The sequence below is a fragment of the Ailuropoda melanoleuca genome, chromosome 2, assembly GCF_002007445.2.
Source record: "Ailuropoda melanoleuca isolate Jingjing chromosome 2, ASM200744v2, whole genome shotgun sequence".
NCBI classification, from domain to species: domain Eukaryota; kingdom Metazoa; phylum Chordata; class Mammalia; order Carnivora; family Ursidae; genus Ailuropoda; species Ailuropoda melanoleuca.
In genome coordinates, this window is record NC_048219.1 from 87,899,952 (window position 1) to 87,922,297 (window position 22,346).

A 22,346-nucleotide genomic window follows, 5' to 3' on the forward strand; every position below is an offset into this window, starting at 1 on the left:
GCTTTAAGTCTCATTCTTGCCAACAAAAATATGCTTAATTTTTTACTTTAAAAAATTTAAAAGTGATAATAGCATCAAAACAAGTAACTTACATGCCTTTCTTTTCCCACAATTTGCTACTTATAAGGAAAAGGATAGTGCTACACACTATCCAAACAGAAAAGAAAACAGTTGAGAAAAGGGAGCAAAAATCTGAAAACACGTACATAACTCTAAATCTATTTCCCCACAACTCCCAAGTAATTTAAAATAGATTTAGAAGCACTTCCTAAGGCAATTATGGCATCAAACCTCAGAAGAGCAAAACTTAAGTAAATGCAGATTCATCTTGTTTTCAAACAGCTCTTTCTCCCTGATTAAAAAAGTAGTATAGATATATTTTAGAAAATTAGGAAAGAAAAAAATCATAAAAAATTAAAATGACTCATAAATTTCATCATCCTATTATCTTTTGGGTATATGTAAAACCAGATTTTTCTTCATACATGCAGTACACATTTCTGCTCTCCTAAACACTAATTTTCCCATATGCTTCTTCCCCAACTTCAATTTTGGGCTTTCCTTCAGAGAATAGCTTTGTGTGAATTACGAAATGATGGAACCTATATATTACAAGTTTTCATACAACACTGGGGAACAAAGATAGAACAAACTGTGAGAGTGGTAATTTCATCATCTTTCGTAACACGGAGTCAACAGGATATTGTGTAAATGGAATCATGTGGTTAAGAAAATGTCATTTTTTTTCCTTTTTAACATTTTTGGCTTAACGTTCCCAACACACACAAAGCAGAGAGACTATAAACCTCTATATATCCATCATCTAGCTGCAACAGCTACCACTATAATCATCTCTCTTCTATAACTCTCCCTGCTCATCGGATTATTTCAAGACAAATCCAAGTTATTTTAACATATCATCTATAAAATATTACCATACTCTCCCCAAGGCAGGAAGGTTTAAAAAAAAACTGTAATAATAATATCACCCCTAAAAATTAATAAGATTATTTTTAAAAATTAACAAGAATTCCTTAATTTTATCAAATATTTGAAGTAGGCCTTCAAATTCCACCAACTGTTTAATATATATATATATATTTTAAGATTTATTTATTTTGAGAGAGGGAGAGAGCATACACATGTGTGGGGGGGGGAGGGACTGAGGGGGAGGGAGAAACTCAAGCAGGCACTGTATTGAGTGTGAAGCCCAAAGAGGGCTGGAGACCCTGAAAGTATGACCTGAGCCAAAACCAAGGGTCAGCCGCCTAACTGACAGTACCTGTATATATATATATATACATACATATAAGTATATATTTACATATATACATACATACACACGCATACATGTACATACATGTATATATATATATATACATACATATACATACACACACACGTGTGTGGGTTTTTTTTTTTTTTTAAGAGAGGGGGAGAGAGGGAGGGGAGGGGCAGAGGGGCAGAAAGAGAGGGAGCAAGAGAACCTTAAGAACACTCCATGCCCAGCGAGGAGCCCGACTTGGGGCTTGATCTCACAATCTTGAGATTATGACCTGAGCTAAAATCAAGAGTCAGATGCTCAACTGACTGAGCCACCCAGGTGTCCTGCTTTACACTTATTTTATTTTATAGATATAATATTGACTTCATAGTGCTATTGTGAGAATTAAATTACATATATAAAATATTTAACTCAGAGTCTGACATGTATAAATGCTCCATAAATAGTAAAATAAGACAAAGAGAAATACTGTATGATCTCACTTATATGTGGAATTAAAAACAAATCAGGGGTTGCCAGGGGTAGGAGGTGAGGGGGGGTCAAAAGGTACAAACTTCTAGTTATAAAATAAGTAAGTCTTGGAGATGTAACACTCAGCATGATGACTGCAGTTGATAATACTGTATTATATATTTGAAAGTTGCTGAGAGTTCTCATCACAAGAAAAAAAAATTTGTAAGTCTGTGGTAATGGATGTTAATTAGACTTACCATAGTGATCATTTCACAATGTATACATATTGAATCATTATATGTCAATTGCACTTCAGTTAAAAATAACCATATAAATTTATAATTTAAAAATTGGGGAGTAAAGGAATAAAGATGGGAGAAGGTATAGGAGAGATGTCAATTTTTATTTTTTATAGCAAGAAGTCAGCTGGATATTGTCCAAAATGGAAACATTTAGCTAGAAAAAATGACCCCAAACTCTTAACAATCTTTCTTAAGCTTAGAAAGCAGTGTTTTAGGAGATACCTCTGATAATAAAAAAAATGTTTGAAGTTCAATAATAATTCCATCAGTTTCACTTCATTTTCTTATGTTAAATTTAAGTAAAATTTTATTTATTACATTTTACTTTAAAAATAGCACAATAAGGGGCGCCTGGGTGGCTCAGTCAGTTAAGTGTCTAACTCTTCATTTCAGCTCAGGTCATGATCTCAGAGTCCTGGAATCAAGCCCCAGGTTGGCTCCACACTCAGCATGGAGTCTACTTGAGATTCTCTCTCCCTCTACCCCTCCCCCTGCTTTCTCTCTCTAAAAATAAGTATAAAATCTTTTTTAAAAATCGCACAACTGGAATGATTGATTCCATTTTGTTAAAAAGATGGTAAGGGTAATGTTATTTGAATTTTACATAAAAGGGTAATTTAGGTTAAACTGAATATTGCTTTTCTTCATCACAAAATATTCACTGAAAGGTCCCAGTAAAGTTAAAAAAAAAGCTTATGAAAAACATAAAGCTATGTATGTGTGGACCTTGTTTGGCTCCTGATTCAAACAAACCAGCTATAAAAAAATTGTCTGCTAAAAGATTCTCTCCCTCCCCTTCCACCCTTCCCCTCACTCTCCAGTATGAGTGCACTCTCTCAAATAAATAAATAAATAAATCTTTAAAAAAATGTAGTAAGTGGTAGACTTTTTTAAAAAAATAGTATTTTTTTAAAAAAAGGTTTTATTTATTTGAGAAGGAAAGAGAGAAAGCACAAGCAGGGGGAGCAGCAGAGTGGGAGAAGCAGGATCTCTGCTGAGCAAGGAGCCTAATACAGGGCTTGATCCCAGGTCCCTAGGATCATGACCCTAGCCGAAGGCAGACACTTAACCGACTGAGCCACCCAGGTGCCCCTAAGTGGTAGACTTTGAATCTGACTGTAAATATATCTGATTCCAAGTCCTGTGTTTTTAAACAATGCGTATCAGAAAATTAGAAAATACACTAACTAAGCACATTGGGAGATAAATGCAAGGGAACTTAAAGAATGGGAAGGTCATTGTTTTGTAATGTTCCTTTTCATCACCGGATTTGTGATGGACTTTAAAAGGAAATGCAGAGGCACTTAGGTGGCTCAGTCATTAAGCGTCTACCTTCGGCTTGGGCCTTGATCCCAAGGGATCAAGCTGTGGGATCCAGCTCCACATCAAGCCCCACACTGAGCCCCACATCGGGCTCCCTGCTCAATGGGGAGCCTGCTTCTCCCTCTCCCACTCCCCCTGCTTGTGTACCCTCTCTCACTGTCTCTCTCTGTGTCAAATAAGTAAATAAAATCTTTTTAAAAAAAGGGAAATTTATTTAAGATTTATTTTTAATTTTTAAAAAAGATTTTATTTATTTATTTGAGAGAGAGACAGAGATAGCGAGAGAGAGCATGAACAGGTAGGAGAGGGAGAAGCAGGCTCCCCACTGAGCAGGGAGTCCAATGTGGGGCTCGATTCCAGGACCCCGGGATCATGTTCCAAGCTGAAGGCAGATGCTTAACCAACTGAGCCACCCAAGCGCCCCATGATTTATTTATTTTAGAAAGAGAGAGAGAGGGAGAGAGAGTATGAGCAGGGAGAGGGGCAGAGGGAGAGGGAAAATCTCAAGCAGACTCCCTGCTGAGCCTGGAGCTGACCTGGGACCCTAAGATCATGACCTGAGCCAAAATCAAGAGTCAGATGCTTAACCAACTGAGCCACCCAGGAGCCCGAGGAAATGCAGAATTTAAATTAAAACAAAGTACAGGGAAGGTAACAAAAGAGAAATGTGGGGATTCTGAGAAGATGACAGAGCGGAAAACCAGAAATCTTTGTCTGATGTGATTAATTATTTTTTTGTAATTATGCATCTGTGTGTGTGTATACATATGCACAGAAAACAGTCTATAAGCATATATAAAAATATTTTAATAGCAGTTATCTTTATGTGGTGACATTATGGGTGATTTTTATTTTCTTTAAACTTTTTACAAAAAAATGAGGTATAGGGGGCCTGGGTGGCACCTGGGAGCCTGCTTCTCCCTCTGCCTGCCACTCCCCCTGCTTGTGCTCTCCCTCTCTCTTTCTCTGTCAAATAAAATCTTAAAAAAAATAAAATACAATTAAAAATTGAGGTATAATTTATATAGAGTGAAATGCACAGATGTTAAGTTCAGTTTGTTTTGACAAATGCGTATATCCATGTATCTCATTCCCCTATCACTAAGTTTTCTCATGTAGACTTCAGGATTTCCTAGTATAATCATATTTTGCTTTTTTAAAAATTTTTAAAAGATTTATTTATTTATTTGAGAGAGAGAGTGGGGGAGGGAGGAGGGGCTGAAGGAGAAACTGAAGAGGGAGAGGGAGAAGCAGACTCCCCACTGAGCAGGGAGTCCAACGCAGGACTCGATCCCAGGACCCTGGGATCATGACCTGAGCTGAAGGCAGATCCTAACCAATTGAGTCACCAAGGCACCCCTATTTTGATTTTAAAATAAAAATAAAGCTATTTTTTTAAGTCTTCGACATACTTTTTTTTTTAAAAAGTCAATAATAGCGACAGGGGGTGAGCACAATCTACCAATGAGCACACGGAAGCCTGAAAACCGTTGATTCAGTTGGAGGTTTTTTTTTTTTTTTTGTCATTCCCACTTTAAACCTTCTGGAAAACTGTGAATAGGTGAGGACAAACATAGAAAGTAAAAAGTAACATCCAAGGAATTTCCTCCTCTTCATGTTTTTGTTTTCTTCCTTTTCCCTGTCCTTACAGAGCTTCCATATTATAGCTAATAGTATGGTTATTGTATACATATCTTTTCTCCCATGTCAGATTCAAATGCTTCTTGAGGAAATATAAACACATCTTAATTACTTCTCTTTTCCCTTATTTTACTCAGTGCCTTGGACAGAGCAGGTGCTCAATTAATGTTGGCTGACTTGAACCGAAGGAAAAATCACATCATTGTAATAGTTTTAATGACACTTTCTGAGGCTGAAGTGTACTCCAGGTGCGTATAAATAAATAATTACAAAATTATCTCCAAAATCTACTTCTTCTCAAACCTTTCTAAATCATTGTTATGGGGTGAAGTGTGTTTCCCCAGAATCCATATGTTGAAACCCTAACCCCTAATACCTCAGAACATGACTGTATTTGGAGATAATGCCTTGAAAGACGTGATTAAGTTAAATAAAGCTGTTAGGGTGGCAGGTCCTAATCCAATCCGACCGGTGTCCTAATAGGAGGAAGAAATTTGGACACAAGGACACTAGGGATACACGCACAGAAGGAAAACCACGTAGGGACACAATGAGACAACGAGCAGTGAGGCCTCAGGAGAAACTGATCTTGGACTTCAAGCATCTAGAATTGTGCAGAAAAAAAGTTCTGTTGTTTATGCCACTTAGTCTGTGGTATTTTATTATGGCAGCCCTGGCAAACTGAACAACATACTCCTACTGAAAAACCTAGATGAAACTTAAGTTTTAAAATTAAAGAAAAAAGTACACTACCTACTCATTTGTATCTTTTATAGTCTCCTCCTTCTATAATGAAGATATATGATATGGGTTGCAATCTATGGCCGGCATTGTGAACTGAGAAAGAAAAATATAAAATGCCTATTTAATTATACACTAAACTTTCTGAAGATATGGTTATAATAAATCAAATCAAATATTATTTATTGCTTAAAAATTTTTTTTTAAAGATTTTATTTATTTGTCAGAGAGAGAGCAGCAGGCAGAGGGAGAAGCAGGTTCCCTGCTGAGCAAGAAGCCCAATGCAGGGCTTGATCCCAGGACCCCAGGATCATGACCTGAGCCGAAGGCAGACGCTTAACTGACTGAGCCACCCAGGTGTCCCGTATTTACTGCTTCTTTAAATATTTTTCATTTTGAAAATTGGGCTCTTTAAACTTCTTACTTGGACTTATTGCTCCTTATGATCAGAGTACCTTGTTTGACAGAAGAAAAATGAAAAAATGTGTAAGACGTTCATATTTCCTCCTTAAATTGTGAGGTAATGGGATGAAATATAAAACAAAACCATATCGTTCAGACTTGCTAAGTGGTACTTTCCCTTATTTTGCCATTATTGATGTCAAGTTAATATTTTTTTATGGGATCCCAAAATCTTTAAAAGCGACGCTTGCTAAAAAAAAAACAAAAAAACAAAAAACACAAAACAGAGTGAACTTTGCTAGAGTATTAAACATTCAAATAAGAAAGCCGTGTACAAGACTTGAAAAAATAACTTGTGCCAAATATTACTGCAGAATGTAATAATCTTTTATCTTACTAGGAGGTATAAGTTAAGCTCTATATATGAAGCTATCCTAGAAAATGAAATTCTTGGGTTTCCACTAAGCATTAGTAATCCTGAACAATTAATTCTCTTTGTTCAGCAAGAAATACAAAAAAATATGTCGTACGTGCTTTGCAAGCATGTCCTTTTAAAAACTGTCTTTAGAGTAAATTTGAACATAAATTCCACCACTTACTGGCCAATTAACCATCTAACTTTGCTTTCGTAAAGAGAAGACAATATTTGCCGCCTTGCAGGATCAAGCATGAGAAAGTGCAAAATGTTTTGAAAACTCTAAGTTATACAAACACAAAAAATGGAGGACACAAAAGACATGGAATGGCTCACATCAAATTTACAGGTTCAGTGGCTACAACTAAAGGTCCAAATATAAGTAAGTGGTTTTTATTTTAATATCTGTATCAGATATTTTGGAAGAGAACAGTGTGCAATTAGGGGTTGGGGGATAGGGAGAGGCAGGCTCTCAATGAAATAGCTTAAACTATTATTTCCTACTGTTAAAACAGGACTTTGGTCTCCCAGTTTATTTCCTTTTGTACCCATAGTAAATTTGGGGGGTTATATGAATGGATATAATAAAACAATAGTTCTTTTTTTTTTTAACAGCCTATGTTAATAAAAACCACAAAACCTGACAAACAAGTCCTTCTGATACACTTATTTGCCCTATTCACAATGGCAACGACTACTGACAAGGGATTTATTGTTCATTTTGTGCAATCAGGAAACTAAAAGACCAGGCAGTGACCTAAATGAGACTTTTAGTCTTTTGATTTTAATAAAATGTTTTAGGACTGAGCAACTTTTTAAGAGGAGCACTTTTCTCCATTGATAGCCAGTCAGTGACAAGTTGTATACTGACTTCTTGCGTTTTTTTTTTAAAGTTTATTGATTAGTTTACCAAAATTTTTTTTACCAGCTTTAAAAAAGCTTGTCCTTCTAATCTCCTGTTGCTAATAAATTATAATGAATTAATTAAAACTGATGGATGATCATTAGTAGCTTGAAAAAGTTGGGTATTAACATATTTTATATTTATAACTTATAAGTTTTATCCAGTCTATCATTTTTCTTTTTTTAAAAGTATTTTATTTATTTATTTGACAGAGAGAGACAGAGAGAGCACAAGCAGGGAGAGCAGTAGGCAGAGGGAGAGGGAGAAGCAGGCTCCCCAACAAGCAAGGAGCCCAACAAGGGGCTGGATCCCAGGACCCTGGGATCATGACCCAAGCCAAAGGCAGATGTTTAACCGACTGAGCCACCCAGGCACCCTATATCATTTTTCTATATGTATGAATACTGGCATTGTTTGAAAGAACATAACTGGTAAATGTAAGAATAGTCTTAGTAGCACCGTTTATAATGGACTCCTGAATGTCTGTTAACCAGTAGATTCAATGAATAGTGGAATAGTGATATAACTGAAATTCTATATTGCAGTGAACTGAATTAAATTATATGCAACAACACGGATGATTCTCGAACATCATATTGAACAAAAAAATACTTAACAGTATCAACCAAATAACATACAGTTTAAAAACAGGCAAAACTAAAATACATGTTTAGGAATATACACACACATATTAGAACTATAGTGAGGTGAAGCAGCATGTGATTAGGGAAGGACACAAGAGGATGAACCCACAATGCTGATAATGTTCTTTTGGGGGTGGTTACATGATTGTTTGCTTTAAAATTACTTGTTAAATTGTACATATGTGTTTTATATATTTTTTTAGATATGCTGTATTTCACAATTTTAGAAAACTTAATAAAATACATGACTGAATACTGAATGTCCAGCTAAGTTTTGGTAGTTGAGTTTGAAAATATCTGAGTTCATTTAAAGGAGATGAGATGCCTTCAAATACCTGTGGTTATTCCAGTTGCAAATCACTGAAATTATCACATTAAGCTGATTTTTTTTTTCTTCCTAGAACCTGTTTCTCCTCACAAACTAACTCTTGCTCATCTTCAGAATTCAGGTTAAGAGTTATCACATCCCAGGGGCACCTGGGTGGCTTAGTCGTTAAGCGTCTGCCTTCGGCTCAGGGCGTGATCCCAGAGTCCTGGGATCGAGCCCTACATCAGGCTCCTCTGCTGGGAGCCTGCTTCTTCCTCTCCCACTCCCCCTGCTTGTGTTCCCTCTCTCGCTGGCTGTCTCTCTCTCTGTCAAATAAATAAATAAAATATTAAAAAAAAAAGAGTTATCACATCCCAGAATTCTTTCCAGTATCTCTTTCGTCCCCTCTCCCACTAGCATTTTCCACCACCCATCTGGGTTAGGTACCTTTCCTCTTTGTTCCCTCTACCCAGAACACACACACACACACATTACATGCACTGCAATGGTCTGCTAGCATTCCCAATCCCCTTCCCAACCTCTCCAGCCACTCTCATCCCACTAGACTATAAATATCTCAAAAGCAGGGACAATTGTCTTTGTTCTCTTTCAATATCTAGCACTTTATATATGAGACATTCAGTAAGTTTTTGGTGACCAAACAAATGAATGAAAATATATTTCCATAATTCCAACGAGCAATACTTCTTGCCAATTTTGACTCCAGTGACATGAGAAATATGACTAAAACCTTTTATGTCACAGTACGTAAGTATTCATAAATGGCATTACTAAGAGAAATCTTTGCAAGGAAGGGAAGAGGGTTAAGACACTAACCACAAATTAAAAAGATTACTGCCAAAAGTCAAAAGCTCACTCCTCTTATAAGTAACTTAATTTAATAATAAAGATTTCATAAAGGAGAAGTTTCAAATATCCTAGCAATTTAAACTATTAACTGTCCACAAGTCAATAATATCTATATTAAAACACCTACCAAAGGCAATAATGATAAATAAATAGGATCTTGATTTCGACAGAAAATAAATCTGTATTATTTTGGTCAGGTTGGTGCTCAAGTTTAATTTTCTCAGTTGAGGGCAACGTTGTTGAACTGAGATTTTTATTTTATTTTATTTTCATTTTATTTTACTTTTTTAAGTAGGCTCCATGCACAACGAGGGGCTTGAACTCACAACCTTGCGATCAAGAGTCTCATGCTGTACCAACTGAGCCAACTGGAGGCCCCTGATAACATCTAATTTTAAATGTACTCAAAAGGTTAGACTCTTCAACATATACTTAGATTTCCTGATTATTTTCACAAGACGGTGAAGCTTAACACGGTTGACCCTTAAACAACAGTAGGCTATTTGCAGCTAAGCTAAGCAAAAAGTTACACATGGATTTTCAACTGTATGGGTAGTAGGCACCTCTACCCCCCATGTTGTTTAAGGGTCAACTGTATTTTTTTTAAAGATGTATTTATTTATTTGAGAGAGAGAGAGAGAGGGAGAGTGTAAGTGCATGGTGGGGAGGGGCAGAGGAAGAGGGTCTTAAGCAGACTCTTCGCTGAGCCTGGAGCCCCAAGCCGGGCTTGATCTCATGACCCCAAGATCACAATCCGAGCTAAAACCAAGAGTCAAACGTTTAACTGACTGAGCCACCCAGGCGCCCCAGCCACAGAATAGTTTTAAAATACAGTTGACCCTTGGGGCACCTGGGTGGTGCAGTGGGTTAAGCGTCTGACTCTTGGTTTAGGCTCCGGTTGTGATCTCAGGGTTGTGATATAAAGCCCCACTTCAGGTTTCGGGCTCTAGGCTCACTGCAGAGTCTGCTAGTCCCTCTCCCTCTGCTCCTCCCCTGGCTCTTGCACTCTGTCTCTCTCTCCCTCTTGCTCGCTCTCTCAAATAAATAAATCTTTCTTTTTTTAAAGATTTTATTTATTTGTCAGAGAGAGAGAGGGGGAGTGGCAGGCAGAGGGAGAGGGAGAAGCAGGCTGCAGGGAGCCCGATGTGGGACTTGATCCCAGGACCCCAGGACCATGACCTGAGCCGAAGGCAGACACTTAACGACTGAGCCACCCAGGCGTCCCACATAAATAAATAATCTTAAAAAAAAAAAACAACCCAAAAAACAAAAAACAACATTCTATGGCAGCTACGCTTCAGAGGAATCTCTCTCTCTCTCTCTCTCTTTTTTAAGATTTTATTTATTTATTCGAGAGACAGAGCAAGTGAGAAACAGCATGAGCAGGGGGGAGGGGCAGAGGGAGAAGCAGGCAGCATGAAGCAGGGCTTGATCCCAGGAACCCAGGACCATGACCTGAGCTGAAGGCAGATGCTTAACTGACTGAGCCACCCAGGCGCCCCGCCTCAGAAGAATCTTAAGAAAGGGATGGCAATAATATTTCACAAGTGATTTGACTATATGTGACCTACTGTCATTCTTCTCTAGGCCTACAATTCTTCAAATATTAGTTTCTTTATATTAGTTTCTACTCTATTATTTTCTATTTACGTGGTTTCTTTTTTTTTTTTTTTTTTAGGATTTATTTTAGAGAGAGAGAATGTGCACAAGCAAGGGGAAAGGGAGAGAATCTCAAGCAGACTTCTTACTGAGTGCAGACCCTGACATGGGGCTTGATCCCAGGACCCTGGGATCATGACCTGAAGGCAAATGCTTGACCAACTGAGCCACCCAGGCATCCCATGTTTTTTTTAAAACAGATGTAATTTTAAAAATTATAGTATTGTGTTCTAAACAAGGAATCTTATGGAAATCTTGAGCAAAAGTTAACTTTGGGACTTTGAGATGCAAAGTTTAACACTTAGGATTTTTTTGACGTGTCACAAACCTCAAGCCATTATATACATATTAAAACATATATTCACAAAGAACACAGAACAAAAATATAATTAAGTCCTTAATTTGGACACAAAAATGAAATGGGCTTTGCTGTTTTCATTAGGCTGATCCCCTTACTTAAAGGAAAGAATCTATAACTATAGAGAACAAATTGATCATTGTGAGGGGAGGTGGGTGGGAGGATGGGTGAAACAGGTTAAAAGGATTAAGAGTACGCATCTCGTCATGAGCATTGAGTAATGTGTAGAATTGTTCAATCACTATATTGTACACCTGAAATTAATATAATACTGTATGTTAACTATACTGCAATAAAAATAAAAATAAATAAATAAAGACTCTAAAAGTCTCTGCCTGGCACTCAAAATTTGCCACACTCTAGCCTGAATCTAATTTGCCAATTTTGACTCTCATTGTTCTCCAAGAATACTTCAGTCATAGTGGTTACTTATCTCCCATATTCATCAAGCTCATGATAATTTCAGGTTCCCTCATCCAGAATGGGTTTCCTTCACTCCATTTACGTTAATCCTACCTGTTCTTAAAGGCCCAGCTTGTTTTACTGCCTTCATTCTTTCCCAGATTATTCCAACCCGTTACGTTCTCTCTTCCTTCCGACTGTCTTGGCTCCTACTATTCTAACATGGAAAAACTTGCTGGATTTTTACTGTTATTTACCTCTTTAGAAATCTTCTGAACTGTGAAATATAATGCATACACAGAAGAGTGCATGAAACAAAAGTGAAAAAAGCTCAATGATTTATCTCTAAGTGAATATACATGAAACTTTCCCCAAGTACAGAATCAGAAAACTGTTAGTACCCAGAAAGCCCCCTCATGTTCTTTTCTAATCACTAATACCTTCCTCCTCTCTCACCCCCTACAAAAAGGTAACCACTATGCTAACAGCTATGGTAATCCCTTTCTTGCTTTTCTTTATAGTTTTAATCATCTAAATATACAACCCCAAGCACTATAGTTCAGTTTTTTTTGAATTTTATATACATGGAATCATACAGTATGTCTTTTGAGTCTGGCTTCCGTTACTGAACATTACATGAGAATCACAAATGTTTTTAACTGTTCATTTTCATTCTGTAAGATGTTCATACTCATTTAGATAAATGGACAATTCATTTTTATCCATTCCACAGTTGATGGACCTTTGGATTACTTAACTTTTAAAAAGTATGTATGCCTTGTCTCCCCAGCTGGCATGCAAGTTTCATGGGGGCAGGGACCATATATTACACTATTTTATATTTACATTAGTATTTGCATAATGCTAAGCATGTAATGGTGCCCCCAATCACACTAAACAATGATTAAATAAATCTATGAGTACTTTAGGAGGTGAGAAGAGACAGTTATATTACTGGCATTTTGAACAACACTACTGCTTTAATAAATCAGAAGGTTTGACCTCTCCTACTTATTTACAACTAAGAATTTATCATTTCTTGTTCTTCTTGAGCCAACTGAAAGCTAAAAATGTAATTTATCAACTATTTTCAAAAATAAAATTAGAACTCAATAGGTAATTATTCAAAAGGTTAATTATCTGTTCATCTTTGTATAGTATCTCACCAGAGCTCCTTTACTTCTATTTCCTTATCTTTATATTAACTACTAACTATTATAAATTTAAAAACACATAAAGAGAAGTCCAAAGTTAGATTCTCTACAAAACAGAAGCAAAAATGCTAGTATCTAGGGTCAGCAGGAAATTAATCATTCCCATTCAAAAGTAAAACAAACCAAATAGCTTTTTAGTTCTAATATGCTCTTCTACAGTCAGTGAGCATTTCCTCGGCATTGTGTAAACATCTCAAAACAGTATTTATACTACCTAATCTTCAGACCTACTCTCTTGGAGAGTCAGTTTTGCATTTTCATTGGCTTGATTTTCATAAAACTAGAGCTTCATCAACTTTCTCAGCAAATAGGAAAGTACACCTGCGGGCAAGATTTTCTGATATATCTATGTCTTGGAAGTACGTATGTGCATGTCTTTAATATTAGTTTTAGCAATACACAGGCTATAAGAAGTCTTGTGAGTTTTGTTCAAGTAATTTGACATGACAAAAAATAGAGAACGGAAAAGTGGTAAAGAAAATGTAAAGTCTAAGAAACAAGGATAATCCCAAATTAAGGAATCAATGCAGAAAAAACATATGTTACTAGGTGTCTGTAGTGAATTCATTACTAGCTAAGGATAATTATCAAAGCCAAATTTACTCTTTTTTAATGTAAAGTAACATTTTAGTTTAAGTTTTCAAAACCAAGGCCAATAATAAATGTGACATTATTATTATTATTGTGTGTACTAAAGGCTTTCTTGGAAAAGCCCTGGAAAAGAAGTAGATTGTTCAAATATTAACAGTTATAGTTCTTCATAACCTCTTCATGAAGGAAGAAAGTGAAACACAATGAAAGTTAAATTACAAATGAAGGATAATGTGCTACAGTATAAAAACCAACAAATATGTGATTATACCATAAGACTTGCTATCTCAAGACTAATTCTATTATAAAGTATTCTATTAATAAGGGAAAACTTAGAAAGAGAAATCTGCAATTAATTTAAAAATTTTTCTAAAATTAAAATATTCTATTATCAGTTGTTATTTAGTTTCTAAAGATCCACAGACTAGAATTAAAAAAAGTTATTTCTACTGCATTGTAAGTTGAAACCTATCCACTGTTTATTTTTGTAAAACAGCTAATCATACATGTTTCTTGTCTTGTCATTTAAAAGATTTTCCTCCTCACAGTTCAAGATAATTTCAATGTGTGCACCCTCTTTCTTAGTTTAATAGGAGGCTATTTCACCATTAATCTCACTTGGGAAACTGCAAATACAAAAATTTTACATGTTATACTCTCTCGTATCTTCTAAAATTTTGGAGGAATTTTGTAATTAAATTACACTTCAAGTAAATATACTTCTGGATTTTATCCTCCAAGTATCAGCCACCCTCCCAAACTCCCCCAGCCCCCAGATGGCTAGAGCACAATTCTAAGGCCAATTTAGCATTAATGAAAACTATTTTGTCAGATTACTTCCAAAAAACATTCAATATTCAAGAATCGTTGGGAGAGCCCAGCAAACCCAACTGTGTTACCTCTTTATCTTTTAGTCCCAGGAGCAATACTTCTTCCATAAGGGTAAGGCGAATATCCTTAGAGTCACCAGAGTCTTCGTTGTCTGGACTCCTGTCTTGATTAGTGTCTTCCTCACTTTCTACCTTCTTTTCAGAGTTCTTGCCTACTTCAGTGCGACGGGCTCGGTGAGTTAAAGTGGTCATTCTCACCTGTTTCTGGTGGGGGTGATGAAAGAAAATATCTGTAAGTGAGCTTATGCAAACAAAAACATGTACATATTCATACAGACCCAGTACAAATATGAAATACATATAAACTTAAATAGAAAAAGAAAGAAGCAATGACCAGAAAAATTAGGCGGGTAACACAGTATGTTTTCCAAAGTACAAGAGCTTGAAGGCACAGAAGGCATTGACAGAAAATCAAATCCGTAACTTTAAAGACTGGTACAAGTGATCTTTCTTTCTTTTTTTTTTAAAGAAATGATCATCTTTTAAGCCTGCTGATTTTGTGTGCATAATTTATAATCCAGGAGTATATATACATCATTGTAACTCCTCTTTCACAGAATGAATCCTCCCCAAGTAAATAACATGGGACAGCAAAAAATTGTGAGAATCCAGGCCCAAAATTCATGTAATAATTTATATGTCACTTCTATAAACATTCAATGGCACATCATAAAATATAAAAAAAAGAAAGTAAAAAAATAAGAAAAACTAAATATATATATTCTCATATTTTCTTCCCATAATAACTCATCTCAAGCACTCCCTTTGGAAATCACATCTACAGAGTAACACTCAGAAGATCATGTGTATAATTCCATATAGACAAAAAACTTTCATCTCTATCCCTATCTAGCCATCTTGCAAATACTCAAATAGCTGCCAACAAAAAGTATCAGCAAAAGAATGTTAAAAAGATTAACAATTTCTTTCTCAATTGTAAAAAAAGTCAAAGCACATGCCCTTTTATACCATGTACAACAGATGTTTTAAAAATCTAGTCAAGAGAAATGGCACTAAATCATGTATGATAAAGTTTAAAGTTAGCATACTTTATTTTAAAATAAATCTAAACATCAGTTTTTAAGATGATATACAATAAATCTTTTTAGCCAGCAATTATTTAAAAGAATATCTTTTTCAAGATCAAAAGAATACATTCAAGAGCTTCTGTGATTGGATCCTGTTCTAGCAATATTTCCCATTACGTTACTCTCAATTACATACTGTTAGCAAACCATTTCTAAAACATGTCCCATGCTGCCATTTCTGCTCCTTTGTACATGCTGGTGTTCTCTCCCCTTTCCTTTCCTCTTTATATTCTACCCATTCTTCAAAGGCCTAGTGAGGCTCCAGGTAAAGCCTTAAGTGAATCCCCTTCTCCATTACCCTTATGTCCCATGGCCAGAATTGGTCTCTCTCTCAGCTGTACTTTCACAGAACTTTATTTATACTTACATCCTTTAAAGTATTTATTATAGTCTTTCTTTTGGTATGGCTGTCTCTCAACTGTAAACTTCTTGAGGGCAGGGACATTGTCTTCTCGGGTTTTTATAGTCTCCATAGCAACTAGCACAATGTCTTTAACGTTGTAACTGCTCAATAAATATATACTGATTAAAATGAATACTCAGAAATGCATGTGAACATTTTTAAATAGAAATACAAGTGAAGTGACTTACAAAAGATTCTTTGTACAAGGCTATATTTCAAATACAATTCTCGGTGGGAGGCGGGAAGAAGGGTGAAGGAGAAAAAAAAAACATGAATAAATGCTTAAGGGCATTAACCCTATCTGGCACTGTGAACAGGGTTTATTTCCTAATAAATATAAGAAACATAAGTCCAGAAACATAAGTCTTCAGAGAAAAAAAAAAGGGGGGGGATTTTGAGGAACTGACACCCCCTGGACATTTACTAATTAAAAATTCTATTTGGGAAAAAAAAATGACCAAAAAGTAACTAAATAAGACCTCCCTCTCCCCATAAAATAAAAAATCTGTAGGCTTTTTTTGGACATTAGGAAATGTATATCCTCCGTTGCTTACCTGTCGTTACTCCTGGGTTGCGGCCGGACGCAGGCAGCAGCTTGTGCTCTATTTTAGGGGGACACCTGTTCCCCCACGTCCCTCCCGCCTCGTCCTAGTAGATGAAAAAAACTTCTCAGCCACGCAGAGAGCACAAACTTCCTGATCCTTCGATGCAGAGAAGGAATAACACATCAGCTTCCTTAGGATCCCTAGGCAACCTACCTTGGTGTTTCTTCATTGGACCAATCAGAAACCGCCAAGGTTGAGTTCAGCCAATCGGAGCTTACAAGGGGAGGCTCTCCTCGGGCTATTGTGTTGCGATCCCGACAAACACCACCAAAAGGAGGCAGGTTTGGGTCAACCTGACAGCTGGTCAATCCAATGAAGTAACCTTGATAGAAGAGAGGAAAGGGAGCTGCGCTCCCCACCCCCATGAAACCGGCCAATCAAAGCGTTCAGTGAGCAAGCACAAGCGCCCATCTACAAACGTTTTTGTTGGTCCATCTGTGTAGCAGGTGTGTTAACTGTAGCAGCGCATTCTAGGACAATTAGGTGAGATGTGCTGGGATCCAAAAAAAGCTAAGAATAAATAAACATTTTAAAATTGGTTGTTTTCGACAAGTAGCATGTCCCTAACTTTCCTGTTCCAGAAAAACCTGATCTGGGTCAGTCTGTGGACGTTTACTTGGTTTACATTAAACAGGACAGGTACATTTCTACCATTACACGCACACCAGCCTTCTCTATTAGCACTTGTTACTGGCAAATCTATGGCTAATCTATGTTTTATAATATGGCTGCTGAAACTGCAAGAAGCATACACACCCAGTTTTAAGTCTTCCTTTTTTAAGGCAAAAGAAATGGTCAAAGCTGAAACCAGGTCCCAGGTTTCTCACTGAACGCACAGTACTTTTCACACTACCACTCAAAGGTTCTGGGAAGTGTGCTCAACTCTTGCAAAGTACCATCTATCAAAATGATCTCAAAATTAGTACCTAAACATTTTCTGCTAATTAAATAAAAATTAGAAGCCATGAAAGAGTCTAGATGCGGAACAATATTTTATTTATGCTGCTCAAAATGCCAGACCTTAAAAATCAGTCCTCATTTTGCCTTGAAGTAAAAAAAAAAAAAAAAAAGTTAAAAAAGATAAAGAACCAATTTTTAATGGTATGTTATATATTACCATGTTAAGACACTCTATCAAACTACCGGAGAACATTGTTTTAATGACACAGGGACAAACAGCCAGTTAAGTGTTATAGTTTTAACATAAGTAAAAAGTAAACTCCTACCAAAATTTAATAACAAAATAAACATTATTTTTTTAAAATTGGCTCTAGAGGGCCTTAAAAGTTAATATATGTTTAAAGGAAGTATCCACCAATATGGAAGATAGATCAATATTGAGTAGATAATGAACAAAATCAATTATGACACTGGTACTTTTGGTTTTATTCAAAAGTTCTCTTGCATTGTCTCAGATAAGATAAAGGATCACAATATGACAGCTAAAAATTCATTTTAGTGTACTAACTGCTTAAGCCTACATATAAATTTTCACAGGTAGGGCAAATACACGTTAAAATAGTAATACAGTGTCTTGTAGTTTACACGTTGAGAACTTCGCCAACATGCAGAAGAAAAAATAATTTTTATATATGCTCCTTTGGTTCACTAAACTTTCTTCTTTTTGGCACTGACTCTTGACTAGAAGAATCAAAGTGATGAAGGACCTGTCAAAAGAAAACAACTACTAAGGATACTTTTCAGTTTACATGTCTTTACTTTTAGGTTTTTTTCATGTCTCTGAGGTTTGTTTGCTCCTTCCTTCCCCCCTTGCTTTTTAAAATTATACATAGTGTAACTATTTCTTACTAAGATAGGATACCTGAGTTCTTTAAAAAGTAGGGTAAATTTTATTACTGATATATCTTCTGATGGCTGCTGAAAGTATATAAATTATAAAGTGTAAGGTCTTCATTAGGGTTGTTGGAGAAGTCAAAAACATAGATCTAACATTATGTCCTCAAAATAGTAAAATATTTTGGGGGGATAAGAAGAAAAAAAGATTTTAAAATGAGCTGCAGATAGAGAAACATTCTATCTTGGCACCATGTAAGATTTAAATCATGTATTCTTTTGTATTCCTGATACTTAGCAATGCCTGATAGATACTAGACATTCACTGCACACTTCTGAATGAACGGGAGGACAAATAAAGAAAACCTGGGGCGCCTGGGTGGCTCAGTCAGCTAAACATCTGCCTTCTGCTGAGGTCATGATCCCAGGGTCCTGGGATCAATCCCCACATTGGGCTCGGCTCACTGATCAGTGGGGAGCCTGTTTCTCCCTCTCCTGCTCTCCCTGCTTGTGCTTGCTCTCTTCCTCTCTCTCTCTGTCAAATAAATAAATAAAATCTTTTAAAAAAAAATTCCTAAAAGTATTTCCTGAGTTTCTCAACTTTGATTTTTTTGAAAAAACTAATGATACAAATTGAATGATTTTGAAAAAAAAAATCAAAGCGTAATACGCTGGGAAAAGTTAGACAACTTAATATGTTAATGAAGTGTCAGGTTATTTCATTCCCTTAACTTATATAAATTGAAAATAATATTAACTACATTTTTGAGATTACCCCTTTAACATTAGATTTTTTCAAAGCAGTCTTAGATATTCAGTTGTCTAAATGTTAACCTACTAATAATACTAAAAATTCTAGTTGAAAATATATTTATCTCAGAAATGACAAAAACAAGATCTGATATGGTAAAATAAAGTCCTAAATTTGAAACAACTGTTAAAAAAATTAAGGTCAAGAAAATTTTTCTTTCTCCTAAGGTACTGAGAGGAGATGCTATTTTTTAGGGAACAAGTTCATTTAGTAACTTATTTATACTTCACTTTTGTTCTCTAGGAAGCTCAGCTCAAATTTGTGACCCAATTTTAGCTCTACATAAATTAAATGGCCTAAATATTCTTATACTCTCATTTTTTCATTCTACTCATATTTTTCTGGACATACTGATTTTAATTTTTTTATGAATTCCTCCAACTACTTCAAATTATTCATGAAATCAGTAAGTATTTATGTGGAAAAAATTAATAAACATAGCACATTTTATTTTAAAATCACCTCTTTTTTTAGAACAAATTACATATAAACAAGATTTGGATATCAGTACTTTGAGGTAACATCCAGGGATATTATCATATTTATCATTTAAAATTTAATCTAGGGGCACCTGTGTGGCTCAGTTAGTTAAGCATCCAACTCTTGACTTTGGGTCAGGTCAGATCTCAGGGTTGTGAAATTGAGTCAGGCTCTGCGCTGGGCATGGAGCCTGCTTAAGATTCTCTCTCACTCCCTCTCCTGACCTTCCTCCCTGCTCTCTCTTTCTAAAAAAAATAAATTAAAAATAAAGAAAGAATGAAAAATAAAATTTAATCTACAGTAATCATAGTCTGATACTTGCCATTTTATTCAACCTATATATTATCATAAGACTTACTGTTTTCCCAGGTTCGAGCTGACTTCTCTTCCGATTTTCTTTAGAAGATTTTACTGGCTGATTTCCATTAGCCTCCACAAAGATGGAATAATTACTAATTGGTTATTTCTCAAAGAACAACCAACATTTGATTTTTTAACGATAGGCAACTATATGCAGTTTTTTTTAAAAAAGCTTTCCTGAGATATAATTCAGATGCCATACAATTCATTTGAAAGTTTACAGTCAATAATTCTAAGTATATTCGGATTTGTGCAACCATCATAGTAGTCAATTTCAGAACACTTTCATCACTCCAAAAAGAAACCCTGAGATTGGTTGATTTGTTCCTTCCTTCATTCTCTTTCTTTTTAAAATTATACCTAGTGTAAGATAGAATACCTGGGTTCTTTGAATGTAGAGTAAAGCTATCACTTCCTGATTCCCCCCTTCTCCCACTAGCTCTACGACTTTCCCTCGCTATAGAAATCCCTATTCTGGGATGCCTGGGTGGCGCAGTCGTTAAGCGTCTGCCTTCAGCTCAGGGCGTGATCCCAGCATTCTGGGATCAAGCCCCACGTCAGGCTCTTCCGCTGGGGGCCTGCTTCTTCCTCTCACACTCCCCCTGCTTGTGTTCCCTCTCTCGCTGGCTATCTCTCCGTCAAATAAATAAATAAAATCTTGAAAAAAAAAAAAGAAATCCCTATTCTGTACTTTCAGATAAACAGAATCATATATGTGGACTTCTGTGACTGGCTTTTTTCATTTAGCATGTTTTCAAGTTTATCCAGTTGAAGCATACATCAGTACTTCATTCCTTTTATGGCTGAATATTAGTCCATGGTATAGATATATTACATTTGTTTATCCATTTGTCTGTTGATGGATATTCAGGTTTCTTCCACCTTTTGGCTATTGTAAATAATGTTATTGATGTGGTTTTTTAAATGAATATTGGATGATGACACATTATTAGCTGTCATATTATTATTCTCTAAAAGGACATACTTATTTTCTGATGCTAAAAATGTACTTTTTCAATGATAACTTTCTTACTGTATATACTATTAAATATTTTCATTTCTTGCCCTTTCCTAACAATAATTCAGCCATGATTCTCCAAATCAGGGGTACTGTGGCAGAGAGTTCATATTCAAAAACATGGGCAATTTCAGAAATGAATGTCCCCAAAGTATCTTAATGTCATATTAATACCCTAATGAAGGATACTCATCATGACTAAGTAGAAGCTGCCTCGAAGACCATTTTGCTGCTAGTTGTACTAATTTTTGAAATTCTTTTATTTTTTGCTTTCATCAGCATACTAGTTTGAATACTGCCTTCTGCCAGTTCAAACTTCCTATGGAGAATGTAGAAAAAGGGGGCCTGGCCGGCTCAGCTGGATGACTCTTGATCTTGGGGTCATGAGTTCGAGACCCAATTGTGGATAGAGATTACTAAAAATAATAAATAAAACCTTTAAAAAAAAGAATGTGGAAAAAAAGGACACCAAAAAATGGCACTATAATCAATGGTGTGCTGGTAAATGTTTAACAAGTTCTCCAGGAGTAACAAATCCTGAGTTGAGGCATTTGTTGATTTCCATGCTGTAAATATTCTCTTCATGTCCAACTTCAAGCTACCAATATGATGTCACTGAATGAGGAGTTGGGAAAAAATACCACTATACCACTGTTAGAATGTGCTATTTGTTTCCTAAATTTAGATATAATATTTTACAGAATGGTTTTTCTTCATCTCTGAACCTTTGAGTAACTTAAAGGTCTAAAATAAAATATAAATTTCCATTTAGTAAAAATAGAAAACTAAAATAAAGCAGTGGGTTTTTGCTTAAAACATGAGATTCATTTTATACAAAAATATATACAAAACATTCATTTTTAATGTCTTATTAACAAGACAATCTATTTACAGGGTAGAACATGGAATATTTTAGCATTCTAGGCCTAGTCTGGATGATAGTGTCATTTCTCAAATCTTTTTCTGAATTCTCGTCTTTTATGTACCTACAATAAAATTCACCATTCTCTCCTTTGTTCCATGTAGCCTATTCAAACTTCTATCATGGCCCTCTATCACTGCTTGTTGACCTCCAATTACTAAATTTTTAGCTAAGAGAAGGAACTATATTCATGTTATATCTCCAGCACTTAGTAAAGTACCTGACACATAATAGGTGCTTTCTAAATATTGGTCCAGTAAAGGAAGGATTAAGAAGCAAAATAAACTCACATGTGGGAAAAAATTATAAGGTTAGAATGGAAAAAAAAACCTAAAAGTACACTTACCATTTTATTCTGAAAGATTTTTCCACTTCTTGTTTTGCTTTCAGACACATCAAGTTCATATGTTTTACTGACTAACTGTTCAACCTAGAAAATAATAACACAAAATCACATACCATAA

At 35.7% G+C, this 22,346-nt stretch overlaps 2 protein-coding genes across 6 annotated transcripts in view; both read right to left on the bottom strand.

Moving 5' to 3' along the window:
- The window catches only part of GOLPH3L (golgi phosphoprotein 3 like), a 39,622-nt gene extending 22,988 nt beyond the window's left edge, over positions 1-16,634 (bottom strand). Inside the window, exons 1-3 of one of the 2 annotated variants that reach the window (XM_011225156.3) lie at positions 16,447-16,634; positions 15,857-15,993; positions 14,411-14,605 (exon numbers count right to left, since the gene is read on the bottom strand). In XM_011225156.3, the coding sequence (XP_011223458.1) occupies positions 14,411-14,605; positions 15,857-15,934 (273 nt within the window). In that variant the 5' untranslated portion in view covers positions 15,935-15,993; positions 16,447-16,634. The remainder of the gene's footprint in view (positions 1-14,410; positions 14,606-15,856; positions 15,994-16,446) is intronic. The other variant, XM_002919361.4, reaches the window with a different exon arrangement.
- The window catches only part of HORMAD1 (HORMA domain containing 1), a 29,199-nt gene continuing 23,299 nt past the window's right edge, over positions 16,447-22,346 (bottom strand). For 2 of the 4 annotated variants that reach the window (XM_002919360.4, XM_034654216.1), the window contains 3 exons: positions 22,229-22,312; positions 19,941-20,012; positions 17,466-18,164 (listed from right to left, as the gene is read on the bottom strand). In XM_002919360.4, the coding sequence (XP_002919406.1) occupies positions 18,084-18,164; positions 19,941-20,012; positions 22,229-22,312 (237 nt within the window). In that variant the 3' untranslated portion in view covers positions 17,466-18,083. Of the gene's footprint in view, positions 17,008-17,465; positions 18,165-19,940; positions 20,013-22,228; positions 22,313-22,346 lie in introns of those variants that run through there. The other 2 variants (XM_034654215.1, XM_011225154.3) reach the window with 2 other exon arrangements.